At 37.7% G+C, this 18,560-nt stretch overlaps 1 protein-coding gene across 1 annotated transcript; it reads left to right on the plus strand.

Annotated features, from left to right (window-relative positions):
• Nucleotides 15,782–16,918, plus strand: LOC107611106. The gene is made up of 3 exons (XM_016313068.1): nucleotides 15,782–16,054; nucleotides 16,129–16,568; nucleotides 16,669–16,918. The coding sequence occupies exons 1-3, from the start codon at nucleotides 15,782–15,784 to the stop codon at nucleotides 16,916–16,918; spliced, it is 963 nt and encodes a 320-aa protein (XP_016168554.1).

Raw genomic sequence — 18,560 nt, forward strand, 5'->3', positions numbered from 1 at the left:
AATCTCCAATTATAATCATTCATCATAAGCATATATATTTACTTTAATATTTATATTTTGAAACAAAGTATTAATATCTTGTATTTTTTATTTTGTCAATTTTAGACTATCACAAATATTAATTGCTCTCAAATAATGACAATCCTTTTAAAAAAAATAAACATAATTAAACAATCCTAAAAATATACAATTGCCTAAAATATAACATTTGTTTAGCAATTAAAATTTAATTGTCAATATAAAAGTTATATATAATATTATATCATAATTAATTAAGTGTTTAATCAAAAAATTTAATATTTATATAATATGACAAAATAAATTGAAATTTGAGCCTAACCATAGTAAGCGCTCAAGTTTAAATTTTCATAAATAATTTTTTTTGTCAAAGTGAATTATGCTATTCATAAATAAAAAATTATTATTAAAGTTAAATATGCAGATAAAAAAATAAATTATAACTTACAAAAACTATCTTTAGAATTTATTACCTACCTCATGCATTTTGCATAGAAGGTATGGGATCAGACTCATACACGGTGTAACCGTGTCAGCATGTCGGACACATTTCAGACATGATGCACGGAGACACTTGTCCGACACGCGTGTTTCCCGTGTCCAAACGTGTCTTGTCCAAAAGAACAAAAAAGCCAGCTGGATACGGCCCGGACATGGACGGACACGGCCCAATAGCATTTTGGAAAGTTCTCCTCAGTTTTACCCTTTCACTTTAACAAAAGTTAAAAACCTAGCTTTCCACCTCCACCCCAATACCTGTCTCCGGCTCAGTGGCTCCACACCCGCTCACCCTCTCCTCACCGCTAGTCTACTGCCACCTCCAGTCATCGCCACCACCTCCAATCGTCAGTGCCGTGGATGTTCGTCGTCCCTCTCCATACCCACTCACTCTTAATCTCAGCATCTCCTCTTTACTGCCGCCCCTTCTTCTGCGGTGCTTGTCATTGCTGTTCGCTGCCGTTCACTGCTTCTCCAGCCACCACTTATTGTCATCATTACTCCAATTCTCGCTGCCGTGTTTGCCGCCTCCCCGGTCGCCACTTCTACCGTGACCATTGCCCTGCCCTCGTGCTCTTCTGCCGTGCTCTTCTGCATCCTCCATTTCAAGTAAAGGAGAATGTTTATTTTTTCATCAATCAATTTCTGGTTCTGTATTTCTATTTTGCTCTGGCCTCTGTGCTTCTCTTTGGTTCTGATTTGTTTTGTCAATTTTGTGCTTCCATTTGATTCTGGATTTCTATTTTATCCTGTGCATCTCCTTGGTTTAGTTTTGTTTTGTTTTGTGCTTCTGGAATTAGGTATTGTTAGAGACTTTTTTCAAAATTGTTTACTGGATTAGAAACTCTGAGAAGATTAGAAACTAGAAAGTAATAGAAAGACACAAAAGGAAGACAAGAGGAAAAAAACTGGACTGATTGTTAATGTATTTTTTAGCATATATAATAAGAAAGATGGGTCTGAAATATGTTCTAGTTCTACCATTTCCAGCACAGGGGCATGTGAACCCTTTAATGCACTTATGACACAAACTAGTTCAACATGGCTGCAAAGTTACCTTTGTGAATACTGAGCTCAACCACAACAGAGTTCTTAATGCAATGAATGGTAAGGTTGCTCTTGATGGTTTAGAAGTGGAGCTAGTCTCACTTCCTGATGGGTTAAGAGTTAGGACCTGAAGATGATAGAAGTGACGTGGCTGGTTTAATTGTTTTAACGGTGAGAACCATGCCTAGTGATCTTGAAATGCTTATAAGGGACATTAATTCTAGGGATGGTCAGAGTAACATAATCACAAGCATAGTTTGTGACACATATATAGCATGGGTTTTGGAAATAGCACAAAAGCTTGAAATCAAAAATTAAGTGTCAAATTTAGTGTCTTCTCAATATTGTCAAAAATGAACTTATATGTTTGTCAAGTGTTGAATATTTTAGTAAATAATAGTTGGGAATGAACTCAGCTTACTTTGTTGATATAACATCGTTGTTCATATTATTGTTTATCTTGAATTGGATGGAGAACTGAATAAATAGCAATAAAAATTTACACAAATGTTTAATATTATATATTAATTTTCTTTGGTTTTGTTTTCTCTTTATATTTTTTTTATTCTATTTTGCTCTAGAAATTAAATTGTAAAAAAATAATTTTGGTTCTTAAATTATTGTAGTATTGTGAGAGATGAGTTCAGAGAATGTTCAAAACAATTTTGAAGAAAGTGTTCATAAGCCTTTATGAAAATTTGTAACAAAGAAAGATAAAATTGAAGGGGGTAGAAATCTTAAATTTCAATGTAAATTTTGCAAGGTTTTATTCAGTGGTTCTTATACTAGAATAAGAGCACATTTATTGAAGATTTTAGGAAAATGAATTAGATTTTGGGCAAAAGTTACATCAACAAAGCTTGAAGAACTTAAGAAACTTGATAGTGAAAGTACATTGTTGCATGAAAGTAAAAAGGCTAAGTCAATTCCTCTTCCACCCTTATCTAATGCAAGTGAACTTGATTCAAGAAAAACAAGAGCTACTGGACCTTTAGAGAAAGCTTTTAATGTGAATGCAAGGGAGACTCTAGATTTACATATTGCTAGAATATTTTTTTTTCCATCTAGATTACCTTTTCATCTAGCAAAAAATCCGTATTTTGTCAAAGCTTTTTCTTATGCTACTAATAATTATATTGATGGTTATCTTCCTCCTGTATATAATAAATTGAGGACAACTTTGCTTGAGAAAGAGAAGAAACATGTAGAGAGAATGCTAGAACCTACTAAAAATTCATGGAGTGAAAAGAGAGTGAGCATTGTAAATGATGGATGGAGTGATCTCCAAAGGAGGCCTTGATAAACCATTATTTTATAGTTTATATTGTCTTTAAATTGTGTGGTTTTATCAAATCTTTACCCACTTATTCATTAAATAAGCATGCATTTATAATTCCTTCCTAAAAATACTTTATGGTTGAAAACTTGCTTCCAAGAGACTTTTAATTTTGTATTTTAATTCTCCTTTATTCCATTCAATACTGTGATCTGTGTGTTAAGTATTTCAGGCTCTATAGGGCATGAATGACTTGGAGATTGGAAAGGAAGCTTGCAAAAATGGAAGGAACACAAGAAATTAAGGAGATGACCAGCGAGAAGTGACGCGGGCGCATGGTTCACACGACCACGCGATATAGAGGAAATTGCAGTGACACGGACGCATGGCTCACGCGACAGCGCGGATTGGAAACTGCACCAGTGACGCGAAGGCGTGGACGACGCGCACGCGTGGCTAGGCAAAACGCTGGATGACGCGAATGCCTGGATGACGCGATCGCGTGACATGCGCGATCTGCAGAATTTGTAGAATTCGCTGGGGGAGATTTTGGGCTCTGTTTTGACCCAGTTTTCGGCCCAGAAAAGCAGATTAGAGCCAGGGAACATGCAGAGACAAAAAAAACAACATTCATTCCATATAGTTTTAGTTTTAGATCTGATTTTACCTCTCCTCTAGGTTTTCTCTCTACATATTCATAGTTCTTAGGATTTGATTTGATTGCTTTTTGGATTGGAACATTGAGAAGAGTTATTACCTCCGTCAAGGATTTCGTCATTCTAGTTTGTTTCCTTACTTGTCTCTCACTCTTCCATGTCTTCAATTTATTTAGAATTATTATTGGATTATTTTTAGAATTTATTAATATAAGAACTATTTTTATTTTTAATTGATCTTTTAATTATTATTTATCATGTCTTCCTTTACTTTCCTTTCTTATGTTATGAAATTTACATTTACAATGAGCAAGTAGTTCCATAACTTGATTGGGAGATGATTGAAAGGAAACCTTGAGTTGGATTACTTAAAAGAAAAATTGTAATTAGGTTTATTGTTGGATCGCCCTCTGGTTATTGACACTAGTCCTTCCCAAGGGAGAGGATTAGGACTTGTGACCGAAATAGCTTTCCAACTTGCTTGACTTTCCTCTACCTAATAAGGGATAACTAAGCAGAACAACCTTCAATTATCAATTAATCTTAAGAGTACTCCAACAAGAATAGGGCTTCCAACTAATCTACTCCCAGTCAAGGTTTTTATTTAAAATTACATAAATCCTCTAATTTAATTTCCTGTTTATCAACTCAAACCATTTTTGAAAATATCTGATTAATAAAATAGCACATCTTTCTGCAACTCGTTGGGAGACGACCTGGGATTCATACTCCCAGTATTTTAATTTTAATTTTGTGACAACCCTTCTAAATTGATAAGTGGATTTTTGGTTGGTTAAGAACTGTACTTGCAACGTATCTCTTATAATAAATTCTTAACTCGCCAATTTCCGCCACATCAATTTTTGGCGCCGTTGCTGGGGAGTTGCAATAGAGTGCTAAGTTATTGATTGGAATTTATTTATTTGCATTTTATTTTATTTTTGCTACTATGAGCTACATGTTTCTTTCGTTAAATGACGTGTTCACTTCCTGATCCAAGCTTGCCAGTATTTGATCCTGAGATTGAAAGAACTATGTTACGAATAAGGCAAGCTCGGCATCGGTTAGTCCTCTCTGAGGGCGAATCTGAAATGTCACTTGAGGAAGAAACAAGCTCCCTTTCTGCTGATTCGGTTGATTTACGTGTAGGTGACATGGCAGCACCTAGGAGAATTACTATCCAGGAGGCTGGAGCCCCTGATTTCACAATGCAACCGTTTCAAGTGCATCACCCAGCAGTGGCTACAAACTTTGAAATAAAGGCTGCACTGCTCAACTTGATGCCTAAGTTTCATGGCTTACCTGCTCAAGAGCCTATCAAGCACCTGAGGGATTTTCAAGCAGCCTGTTCTACTGTCAGGCGCGATGGTGCAGATGAAACTTCTATTCTGTTGAAAGCTTTCCCGTCCTCTCTTGAGGGAAAAGCAAGAGAGTGGTACTACACTCAACCCGCAACAACCGTTTCTGACTGGGATACGCTCAGAAGAGAATTTTTGGAAAAATTCTTACCAGCTGAAGTTACTGACAAACTAAGGAAAGACATTTCCATGATTGTTCAGGACGAATCCGAGACTCTCTATGAATACTGGGAGCACTTCAACAACCTTCTGGAAGCATGCCCCCACCATATGATTGACAAGATAGTGTTGCTCGGCTACGTCACACAGGGCATGAGGCCCCAAGATAAGACCACATTGGAAAGTGCTAGCAATGGGTCTATAAAAAAGTACAAGACCACTAATGAGGCATGGCAATTGATCAGCGACTTAGCTGAATCTACTCGGAATCACAGGCAGAAACAAAGCCGCTCAAAGGCTGTTGCAGAGGTATCTTCTAGCAAAGAAACTACTGCTCTGGCTCAGAGTATATGTGAAATGACCAACTTACTGAAGCAGATGCAGTTGAGTCAACAACAAGCATAGCAAAGCTAACAGTTAGTCCCACAGAGAGTGTGTGGGATCTGTGCCAATTACAGCCATTATACTGATGAATGTCCACAGCTCCAGCAAGAAGACAACATTGTGGCAGCCACTCATAACTTCTATGACCGCCCCAACCAAGGGTACAATCAAGGTGGCAGTTACAGCCATGGATGGCAGGACAACTCTAACCAGAATTGGAGGGACAATTCTAACCAGAATTGGAGGGACAACAATAACAGAGGAGGCAGAGACAATCAAGGATATCAGAGGTGGAATAATAACAACAACAGGCAGCAGAACCAGAACCAGCCTTACAGAGCACCTCACCTGAGGCAGTCCCAAGGACCACAACACAACCAACAACAAGTTCCGCAGATCACTCAATCTAATTCCTCTCTGAGTGACGATACTCTTCAATCCATTGCACAAGGATAAAGGAACGTGGAAAGTTCACTTAATGGCCTAGCATCCGCTATACAAGCTCTCATCTCTCAGCTGGCACCACCCAATACTTCAAACACTCAACAGGAAAGCTCCTGTGGAATTCCTTCTCAACCCTTACCCAATCCAAAGGGTGGCATTAATACCATCACCCTAAGGTCCGGAACCACATTACAAGAGAGGAATCAGGAGGAGTCAAGCCCACCATAACACACCTCAGCTGAAGAGGTAGTGGAAATAGAAGATATTGAGGAGGAAGAGGACATACAGGACTTGGCTGAAGAAGAAGAAGCTCAATCATAGGAAGAAGCACCAAAGGGTGCAGACACTGTAGAAAATGCCATTCCTATCCCATTTCCACAACTTTCAAGGAAGCTCAGGAAGCAATTGGAACCTGATCCCAAAATGGTAGAAATATTCAAAAAGGTTGAGGTAACTGTTCCCCTTTTTGATGTTATTAAACAGGTACCTAAATACGCAAAGTTTCTAAAAGATTTATGTATACATAAAGACAAAATTAATGAATTAGAAACTATTCCTTTAGATAGTTCTATATCTACTTTAATGGGAGGTATACCTGAAAAGTGTAGTGATCCAGGTCCATGTATGGTTAATTGTACTATTGGTGGTGTGGTATTTTCTGACTGCATGTGTGATTTAGGAGCATGTGTGAGTATAATGCCTTTGTCTATATATGATATTTTGAGACTCCCTCCCTTAAAAAGGTCGGCAGCTCATTTTGTGTTAGCAGATAAAAGCATTATTACAGTGGCTGGAGTTGCTGAAGATGTATTAGTGGGCATTAAGGGGCTCACTTTTCCCATTAATTTTTATATCCTGAAGATGCCCCAAAATGACTCAGAGAATCCATCATCAATCCTACTCGGAAGACCTTTCCTGAAGACCTCGAAGTTCAAATTGGATGCTTTTTCAGGAACATACTCTTTTGAAATAGACGGCCGAGTGGTAAGCTTCAATCTGAATGAAGTTATGAAGCACCCTCCAGAAGATCATTAAATCTTTCAGTGTGACATCATAGATCAAACCGTAGCTGAAATTCACCAGGAGGAGTTAGAAGAGAAGTACATAGGACAAGGTCCGAGTATGGGGACACTTTCTGAGGACAATGAAAGTATTTTACCATTGTCACCAACTCCAGACAATCCAGAGCCTAGCCACGAGCCGAAGTTAGAATTAAAACCCCTCCCTCCACACCTCAAATATGCTTACCTTGAGGACAAGCAGAAGTTTCCAGTTATCATTGCACGGGAACTCACTTCTCAACAAGAAGAGCAGTTACTTAGTGTGCTGAGGAGGCACAAGAAGGCAATTAGGTAGAGTTTGGCAGACATAGTAGGCATCAACCTTCAAGTTTGTGAGCACAGAATATTTTTAGAAGAGGGAGCTAGGCCTGTTTGTCAACCCCAGAGAAGACTGAATCCCACTATCTTAGAGGTTGTCAAAAAGGAAGTGACCAGACTACTAGAGGCAGATATCATCTACCCCATCTCAGACAGTGAATGGGTAAGCCCAGTACAAGTGGTGCCCAAGAAGTCTGGAGTCACTACAGTAAAGAATGAGCATGGAGAGCTCATAGCAACCAGAGTACAGAACGCCTGGAGGGTCTGCATTGATTACAGGCGCCTAAACCAGGCCACTCGTAAGGATCACTATCCTCTTCCATTCATTGATCAAATGCTGGATCGCCTGTCAGGTAAATCGCATTATTGCTTTTTAGATGGTTACACAGGTTATTTCCAAATTCATATAGCTCCTGAAGATCAGGAAAAGACTACTTTTACATGTCCTTTTGGGACTTATGCTTATAAGAGAATGCCCTTTGGCTTGTGCAACGCACCAGCTACTTTCCAAAGGTGCATGATGAGTCTTTTCTCTGACCTTATTGAGGACTGTATGGAGATTTTTATGGATGATTTTAGCATTTATGGTGATTCCTTTACCCTTTGCTTGGATAGTTTATCTCGAGTATTAGATAGATGTGTCATTACAAACCTTGTATTAAATTTTGAAAAATATCACTTTATGGTTAAATAAGGTATTGTACTTGGACATGTTGTGTCTAATACTGGCATTTCTGTAGATCCAGCAAAGATGGATGTTATTTCTAGTTTGCCTTACCCCTCCTCTGTGAGGGAAGTCCGTTCATTCCTTGGCCATGCAGGTTTTTACCGGAGGTTCATTAAGGACTTTAGTAAGGTAGCACTTCCCTTATCCAGATTACTGTAGAAAGATATTGTGTTCGAGTTTAGTGAGGATTGCAAACAAGCGTTTGATAAACTGAAAACTACCCTGACTCAAGCTCCAATTGTGAGAGGACCTGACTAGAGCCAGCCATTCAAAATCATGTGCGATGCCTCCAACCATGCAGTAGGAGCAGCGCTGGTTCAGCGTGAAGGTAAGGACCCCTTTGTAATTGCTTATGCGTCTAAAACTTTAGACACTGCTCAGTCTAATTACACTACTACTGAGAAAGAGCTTCTTACTATTGTTTTTGCTCTGGATAAATTCTGAGCCTATATACTTGGTACTAAAGTAGTAGTGTATTCAGACCACGCAGCTCTGAAGTATTTATTAGCTAAAAAGGAATCTAAACCAAGGCTTATACGTTGGATACTACTACTACAAGAATTTGATTTAGAAATAAAGGATAGGAGTGGAAACCAAAATTTAGTGGCAGACCACTTGAGTCATCTTGAGCACATTAAGGATGACTCCACTCCTATAGCTGATAATTTCCCTTTTGATAACCTGCAAGCAGTATCTGAGATAGTCCCTTGGTATGCACCTATAGCTAATTATCTAGTTAGCCGCACTTTTCCTCTGAACTTTACTAAGCATCAAAGAGACAAGCTGAAAAGCGAGTCTAAATATTATATATGGGATGACCCATATTTATGGAGATGTAGCGCTGACCAGGTAATTAGAAGGTGTGTGCCTCAATTAGAATTCCAGTCCATCTTAGAGGCCTGTCACTCATCTGAGAGTGGAGGACATTTTGGCCCTCAAAGAACAGCTAGAAAAATCTTAGACTGTGGATTCTGGTGGCCTACTCTTTTTAGAGATGCTGCTGAATTTTGTAAATCTTGTTTTTCATGCCAAAAATTTGGTAATATATCCAAGAAAGATGAGATGCCTCAACAAATTATGCTTTTCTGTGAAATTTTTTATGTTTGGGGCATTGACTTCATGGGTCCATTTCCAAATTCTAATGGTTATTTTTATATATTGTTAGCTGTAGATTATGTTTCCAAATGGGTGGAAGCAATTCCTACCCGCACTGACGATGCTAACACTGTTGTTTCCTTTGTTAGAAACCACATTATTTGTCGCTTTGGATCACCACGAGCAATCGTGAGCGATCAAGGCACCCATTTTTGTAACAAGAGACTAACAGGATTACTGAAGAAGCATGGGATAATTCATAAAGTAGCAACAGCCTACCATCTTCAGACTAATGGGCAAGCCGAGGTGTCAAACAGAGAGATAAAGCGTATATTGCAAAAGATAGTCAAACCTCATAGAAGAGACTGGAGCACCAGGCTACAAGATGTACTTTGGGCATACAGAACAGCATACAAGACACCCATTGGGATGAGTCCCTTTCGCTTAGTTTATGTAAAAGCCTGTCATCTCCCAGTTGAAATAGAGCACAAAGCCTTTGGGCAGTAAAAGAGTGCAACATGGGATTTGAGAAAGCCGGAGCTGAAAGGAAGTTGCAACTGCAAGAATTGGAAAGCCTCCGCCTGGAAGCTTATGAGAACTCAAGACTGTACAAGGAAAAGATGAAGGTTGTACATGATCAGCACATCAAGAGGAAAGAGTTCCAACCTGGGGACTTAGTCCTCCTTTACAAATCTAGACTGAGGCTCATGCCAGGCAGGTTGAGATCAAGATGGGCAGGTCCATATAGAGTAGAGAAGGCTGAGCCGTACGGAGTTTTTCACCTAAGTCACCTTTCAAGCCCTAAACTCATCAAAGTTAATGGATATCGTTTGAAGCTATATCATGGTGAGAAGGTGACAAAAAATAAGGAGTTATATATCTTCCTCTTGGAAGATCCGCTCACAGCAGAAGACTGAGCTAATGGAGCGTCCAACTTACGGACGTTAAAGCAAAGTGCTAGGTGGGAGACAACCCACCATGGTATGATCGTTCCTTTCTTTATTCTTAGTTTTCTTTTTCCAATAACTCTTCTCTTTATTAGCACATTTAGTTTGCATCTGCATTTGCACATTTTTACTTTTATTTTTATAAAAAAAAAGGGGGCGAGGAAGAGACGCGACGCGACAGCATCGCCGACGCGTCCGCGTCACAGGTGGCTCAGAGAGAATAAGAAATTGAATAGAGAGTCACGCGGGAGCGTGGCTGGAGGGGTGCCTTTGGCACAAATCACCCCACATGACCGCGTCGCTGACGTAACCGCGTCACATGGGAAACATGCCTCCCACGCGTCCGCGTCACTCACGCGGCCGCGTGACCTGAAATTCGACGTAAAAAAAGGGTGCATGACCGAAAGTTGTGCAAGAGTGGTGCTGGACTGGTGCTGAACACACAAACCCTACCACGCGGACGCATGGCTCACGCGTCCGCGTCATATCCCAATGATGGCCACTCACGCGATCGCGTCGACCACGCGACCGCGTCACCCTGGATTTTGGCAAAAATAAGTTTTGAACAGAGAGTTGTGCGAGCGCGAGGCTGCCCTCGCGCCAACAGCACAAGACTCGTCACGCGTCCGTGTGACCGACGCGACCGCGTCGATTAATTTAAGCGCAAGTCGCGTGAACGCGTCCCCACGCGTCCGCGTCGCTTGCACTGCACAGCTTATCCTAAATTGCAAAATATCTTATCTTTCTCTTCCCCAAATTCTACTTTTTCTTTTCCCCCCTCATTATTTTCTTTCCCTTTCTTCCTCCTTCCTTCTTTCTCACTTTCTACTTTCTCTCTCTCATCACCATTAACAAGGTTTTTCTTTTCTTCTTCCCTCCTTACTTTTCTATTCTTCTTCATTTATGTTCTCTTCTTCTTTTCTTTTTCTTCTTATTTTCATTATTCATGTTTTCTTTTTCTTTCTTTTTAATTGGTGTTAGATATTTAGTAAGGGTCGTTATTATTCCTTTTGTTTGCTTGTGGATTGTTAATAACTTGTTTGGCAATTATATGTTAATTTTTAAAGCATTGCTTGCATGTTCAATTTAATACTTTCAATAGCTTCTTTACCATGCATGCTATGTGTTTGTGAGAATGCCCGTATGGCATTGTGCACTATTTTTTTATTTCTTTTACTCTACTAATCTTAATGCCTGCTTTTCACAAAATTATTTTTTATATTTTATTAATTTAATATAATTGTTATTACAAACAAGTTGTTAGTTTGAATTCTGTGGTAATCTAACTTGGACATTGAATGCTTGATCTATGCTACTCATGCCTTTGCCGGCATGCCAATAAACACCTTGCATTTAATTGTCCTCATATGCACTCGTTATATTTCCATTGTTGATTTTCCACATGTTGTCATGACCATGTGTTCACATCATTCATTTTTTTAATGTGCATTGATTACCACCCCTACCATCCTCTTCCTTACTCTACCCCTTAACATTTTAACATACTTTCACTTTTCTCCCTTTCAGGATAGCCACCAAGAAAGGCAAGGAGAAAGCTACTCCCAAATCAACAGCAAGGAGAGGAACAAAACGAGCACTAGTGGGAGAGCCTTCTTCAACTGCAGTTAAACCATCAACGAAAAGAATTAAGAGGATTATAAAGGTTGATGATAAAGAAAAGCCTTCCCAGCAAAGAACACTGCGCGATTTACCAATCGCTACTGTGAGCATATGTTCCCCATCCTGGCAGAAAGGAGTTACAACAACGAACACCTTCTTACCCTCCCAAACCATATTACTGAATTTGTTGAGCCACAAATTGCACGAAGACAATGGGGTTTCCTCCAGAAACAGCCACGGCAGGTTAATCTTTCTTGGGTAGTAGAGTTCTACTCCAATTTCCACCTGCCAACCCTACAGTCTGTCTATGTCCGACAGAAGCAAGTCCCCATTACAGAAGAGGCCATTCAACGAGCTTTAGATCTTCCCCCTACTCCAGAAGGACTGGACGCATTTCAAGAAGCCGCACTCAAGTGCCAGATGTACCAATTTAACTGGGACGCTATTCTCAGAGTTATCGCACTACCTGGCAGCAGATGGATATACGGATACCATCGTTCCCGCCCTAAGGGAATATCGGCTTCCGCACTTACCTTGGAGGCTCGAGTATGGGCACAGATTATGTCCCATTACGTCTTTTCGAGCACCCACGAGTCCTCCTTCACTGCAGACATGGCCGTTCTACTATGGTGCATCCTTACAGACCAACCTCTGAACCTACCAAGACACATCCGGAGTACTATGGGACATGTACAAATTACGGGCAACTTACCTTTTCCCGCCTTGGTCTCAGATCTTGTCTCAGCAACTGGAGTCTCCTACAGAGCTGGGGACACCAAAGCCATGCTTCCACGAGATGATCAGTATGTCCCTAATGGGAAATATATCATTCCTTCAGCAGCCACTACAAGCCAGCCTAATAAACCGGCTGAAGAGATTCCCCCTTTAACACCACAAGCACCTACAACCACTCAACTGTTCCATCAGATACTTGAAAGGTTGGATCGGCAGGAACACAAAGCAAAGCTAAGAGAGCGCCGTAACAAGCGCCGATTCACATACCTCAAGGAGCTACTTAAGGGAAAATACAAAGACTCGGATACCCAGGACTCCACCTCCTTTACCAACACTGGGAGCCATGACGGTCCCGACTGTGGAGATACTGCTACCAGCCCACCTTTGTTCCTGACAGATGGCACCGAGGACGGTGCAAAGCCTTAAGTGTGGGGAGGTCGGTTAGTACCTGACTTCCGGAGGTAATTTCTCTTCCCTAACACCAATAAAATAGGATATTTAGTTAGTTTTTCTTTTGTAGAATAGGATAAATTGCATAGTAATAGGATAGTCGCATGCATGTTCTACTTGATTGAAAAGACAATAAGTTTCTTCTAAGACCCCATTTTTTAGAACAAAATTTCACTAATTTGAATTTAAACTATTGTGTTAAATGTGCTTGAAGTTATATTTGGAACATGGTTTTTGAGCTAAAGAACACACAACCTGTGAGACTTTGAGCCTTTATACATGGTTACATTATTTAACCATAATTATTTTATTCTTGTGTGTTTACTTCTCTATGATTGTAATTTATATTTTGTTTCATCCTATATGTCCAATGTTTAATATATTTATATGCTTGCATATGATTGAGGCCATTATTTGTTTAGCTCACTTATCCAAATTAAGCCTACCCTTCCAATTACCTTTGTTAGCCACTTTGAGCCTTTAAAGCCCATTTGTTCTTTATTTTACCACATTACTAGCCTTGAGAGGAAAAACAATTATATATCCCAATTGAATCTTTGGTTAGCTTAAGATAGAATTATGTGTTAATTAAGTATGGGAAATTGTGGGAACAAAAGATAATAAGGGAACGTGTCATAATGATATAATGGGAATTTGGGTACCTACTCATGTGAAACTATAAGAATTAAACATCTATGTGCATTGATAAGCTATGTTTATTTTTATATTTATGTTCAAAAAAATTCAAAAATATTCAATAATTAAATAAGGGGACAAAATTACCCCAATGTTAAGTTAAGAATTTAAAGATCAATGCATGTATGATAAAATTAAAATGAAAATTAATACATGAGTAAGGAATGTGAAAGAAAAATTTTGGGTAGCTAGGTATGAGATTTAAGTTATATAGAATGTACATATGTGTGGGTTAAAGCTTAGGTTAATTAAAAATTCAATTTATAAAGCTTACTTAACCATATGTGTATCCTTACCCTTACCTTGGCCCCATTACAACCTTGAAAAGACCTCATGATGTTTGCATTGGTATATTAAATGTTGTAGATTGGTTAGATGAAGAACAAAAATTAGAAAGCATGATTAGAGAAGGATAGAGTAATTACGCTATACATTAGAGAGATTAGAGCGTACATACATCATCAGTGAGGGTTCAATGCTTAAATTCTATGTTCCCTGCTTTCATGAGCTACCTTCTTGCATTTTTATCTATTTTTACTGTATAAGAATTGAATTAGTGGAATTTGATTTGTGATTGTCTTGAAGAGCTTATTCACTTTTAATCAGGTAGACAAGAATCATATAGTTGCATTCATATATATAGGTTGCATTGCATTGCATGAGTTTTACATGTTCCTACTCATTTATTTTATCTCCTTCAACTAAGCATGAGGACATGCTAATATCTAACTGTGGGGAGGTTGATAAACCATTATTTTATGGTTTATATTGTGTTTAAATTATGTGGTTTTATCAAATCTTTACCCACTTATTCATTAAATAAGCATGCATTTATAATTCCTTCCTAAAAATACTTTATGGTTGAAAACTTGCTTCCTAGAGACTTTTAATTTTGTATTTTAATTCTCCTTTATTCCATTCGATGTCGTGATCTGTGTGTTAAGTATTTCAAGCTCTATAGGGCATGAATGATTTGGAGATTGGAAAGGAAGCTTGCAAAAATGGAAGGAACACAAGAAATTAAGGAGATGACCAGCGAGAAGTGACGCAGGTGCATGGTTCACGCGACCGCGCGATATAGAGGAAATTGCAGTGACGCGGACGCATGGCTCACGCAACCGCACAGATTGGAAACTGCACCAGTGACGCGAAGGCGTGGAGGACGCGCACGCGTGGCTAGGCAAAACACTGGATGACGCGAACGCCTAGATGACGCGATCGTGTGACATGCGCGATCTGCAGAATTCACTAGGGGCAATTTTGGGCTCTGATTTGACCCAGTTTTCGGCCCAGAAAAGTAGATTAGAGCCAGGGAACATGCAGAGACAAAACAACATTCATTCCACATAGTTTTAGTTTTAGATCTGATTTTACCTCTCCTCTAGGTTTTCTCTCTACATATTCATAGTTCTTAGGATTTGATTTGATTGCTTTTTGGATTGGAACATTGAGAAGAGTTATTAACTCCGTCAAGGATTTCGCCATTCTAGTTTGTTTCCTTACTTGTCTCTCACTCTTCCATGTCTTCAATTTATTTAGAATTATTATTGGATTATTTTTAGAATTTATTAATACAAGAACTATTTTTATTTTTAATTGATCTTTTAATTATTATTTATCATGTCTTCCTTTACTTCCCTTTCTTATGTTATGAAATTTACATTCACAATGAGCGAGTAGTTCCATAACTTGATTGGGAGATGATTGAAAAGAAACCTTGAGTTGGATTACTTAAAAGAAAAATTGTAATTAGGTTTATTGTTGGATCACCCTCTGGTTATTGACACTAGTCCTTCCCAAGGGAGAAGATTAGGACTTGTGACCAGAAATAGCTTTCCAACTTGCTTGACTTTCCTCTACCTAGTACGGGATAACTAAGCAGAACAACCTTCAATTATCAATTAATCTTAAGAGTACTCCGACAAGAATAGGGCTTCCAACTAATCTACTCCCAGTCAAGGTTTTTATTTAAAATTACATAAATCCTCTAATTTAATTTCCTGTTTATCAACTCAAACCATTTTTGAAAACATCTGATTAATAAAATAGCACATCTTTCTGCAACTCGTTGGGAGACGACCTGAGATTCATACTCCCAGTATTTTAATTTTAATTTTGTGACAACCCTTCTAAATTGATAAGTGGATTTTTGATTGGTTAAGAACTGTACTTGCAACGTATCTCTTATAATAAATTCTTAACTCGCCAATTTTCGCAACGTCAGGTCTCTTCTTAATTTGATGGCTGTAACAGAAAGTGGGCCAATGTTTTTGAAAGATGTAGATTATTCAGATGAGATCAAAGACAAGAATTGTTGCAAAGCAAATAAGAGATATGATAAGAGAAGTCAGTCTCTCAAATGTAGTGCAGATTGTGACTGATAATGCGCCGGTTTATAAAGTGGCTGGTTTCTTGATTGAAGCTGAATTTTCATCTATTTATTGGACTCCTTCTGTTATTCATACTCTCAACCTTATTTTAAAGGACATTTGTGCAGCTAAGAATACAGAGAAGAATAATTTTGTTTATCAAGAATGCTCATGGATTACTCAAATTGCTGAAGATGTTTCTTTTTAAAAAATTTCATTGTTAATCATCATATGAGGTTATCTATTTACAATGAATTTAATACATTGAAGTTGCTTAATGTTGCTCCTACTCAATTTGTTTCTAATATTGTGATGCTAAAAAGATTTAGGTGGTTAAAGCAAGGCCTCGAAGAGATGGTTATAAGTGAGAAATGGTCTTCATACAAGGAAGATAATATTGGCAAAGCTGAGTTTGTTACACAAAAGATTTTGAGTAAAAATTGGTGGCAAAAAAATGATTATATTCTTGCTTTCACAAATCCTATTTATGATGTTTTAAGAAGTACAGGCACGGATGCACCTATTCTTTATTTGGTCCACAAGATGTGGGATTTAATTATCAAGAAAGTAAAAAGTGCTATATATCTCTATGAAAGAAAAGATGAACAAGAGTCATCGTCCTTCTACAATGTTGTGCGCTCAATATTAGTTCAAAGATGGACAAAAAGTAGCACACCTCTTCATTGTTTAGCACATTCATTGAATCCAAGGTAACTTTTTATATTTATTGTTTATAACTTTTATTTATTAGTGAAGATAATTGAATCATTATTAATTTCTGCTTAAACACTAATTATATAAGTATTATAGCCACCAATGGTTGAGAGAAGATCCTACACGAGTTTCTCCTCATCAAGATATTGAGATCACTAATGAGAGAGTTAAATGCTTGAAGAGGTATTTTTCTGATGAAGAAGAGAGGAGAAAGGTAAACATTGAATTTGCAAGCTTTTCTGATGGTAGAGGTGTCTTTGATGATTATGACTCTTTGAATGATAGAAGCATAGTTGATGCAAAGTCTTGGTGGCTAATTCATGGTGGTAAAGCAAAATTTCTTTAATCAATTGATCTTAGGCTACTAGGGCAACCATCTTCATCTTCTTGTTGTGAAAGGAATTGGAGCACATATTCTTTTGTCCATTCCCTAAAAAGAAACAAGTTGAAGCCTAAACATGCAGAAAATTTAGTATTTGTCCACACTAGTCTTCGTCTTCTTTCAAAAAAAAAAACTCCACAATACAATAAAGGAGAAACTATGATGTGGGATATTGCTGGAGATGCTTTTTCACCAATTGATAAAGAAAATGGTTTTCTTGAAGTTTCTCACCTTTCTCTTGATGAACCGGAGTTAGAAAGAGTGACTTTTTCTAATGATGAAGATATCAACCATATATGATGGAGAAATAATATGACTTTAGATAACCTTTTTTTTTGTACATGTGATGTACAAAATTCTTACTATCTCTATAAAGACATAGGAGTTTAGGATTTTATCTTTTGAATACCTATATACTTTAGGAAGAAATGCATATCATATGGTTGTTTTGAAAATATCTCTATTAAGACATATCTCTATTTAATGAATATATTATATTATTAATATATGCGTGTCCTTGTGTCCGACAACTTTTTAGAATTCGCATGTCGCTGTGTCGCTATCGTGTCGTGTCCCGTGTCTGTGTCCGTGTTTGTGCTTCATAGTCTTCTAAAAATAGTATAACTCTTGATTGCAGAGATCTCCAACTCTCTAGAATCAAATTCCATGCTAATACTAAAATCAACGTCTTCTGCCATTGCCTTCACAAATCAAATGCGAATTATTGTTACCAACATTCGCATATTCAGAAAATTTTGTAGCATACATGACTTTGAGATCCAAAACTCACATAAAAGATGGAACATTGAAGGGTTGCTGATTGACAAGTATATCTACTTCATTTTGCACCGCTGGATTGTTTGCCTTATCCCCATTCTTGTTTTCGTCATTGACTTAGTAGTTGGCTTCAAATTCCTATTCACTGTCATTGTTATCTTTTTTCTCGGCTATGTCTCTAATTTCATCCATATCCAACTCGTGGTTAACTACATTCACACATATATGTTGTTCAAAATTAACGTACAACTCTATTAATGGCACTTTAAATCGAGTTTGTTGATAGATACGAAATATCTATTACGTACATGCGTTGTCAGTAATAGCCATTGTTTAAAATTGTATTAGCCCACCAAATATTATGATAGAATTCTTATATAAAATATTACTCATCTTCTTTAAAATGTGACCTTGTATGTTAACACAGAAACTATTTTGTAACTCCACAAAATTTATGATGCATGAAGTAACAAAAAAAAAAAGAGATTCACACAAAAAAATCATTCCCTCATGGATGTCTATAGTATACTCATAAATTTGCAATACTTTCTATTACAATCAAAAGCCTCAACTTTATTCTCTTAATTATTTTTGACACTATTACCAAAAATTCACAAATATAAAAAAGAAAAATGATAACAGTATTTATAAACAAAATTTTTAGATTAAAATATAAATTAATTAAAACGCCACTTAAATTTTGCATAAAACGATTCATCAGAAGAAAAAATAGGTGCGAATTGCAACCTACATTTTTAATTTAAAAATAATTAGAAAACACGACTTGTATTTTGCAGGTACATGAAAAATAAAAAAAGCACAAATTACA

Source organism: Arachis ipaensis, chromosome B08, assembly GCF_000816755.2.
Source record: "Arachis ipaensis cultivar K30076 chromosome B08, Araip1.1, whole genome shotgun sequence".
In the NCBI taxonomy this organism is placed as follows: domain Eukaryota; kingdom Viridiplantae; phylum Streptophyta; class Magnoliopsida; order Fabales; family Fabaceae; genus Arachis; species Arachis ipaensis.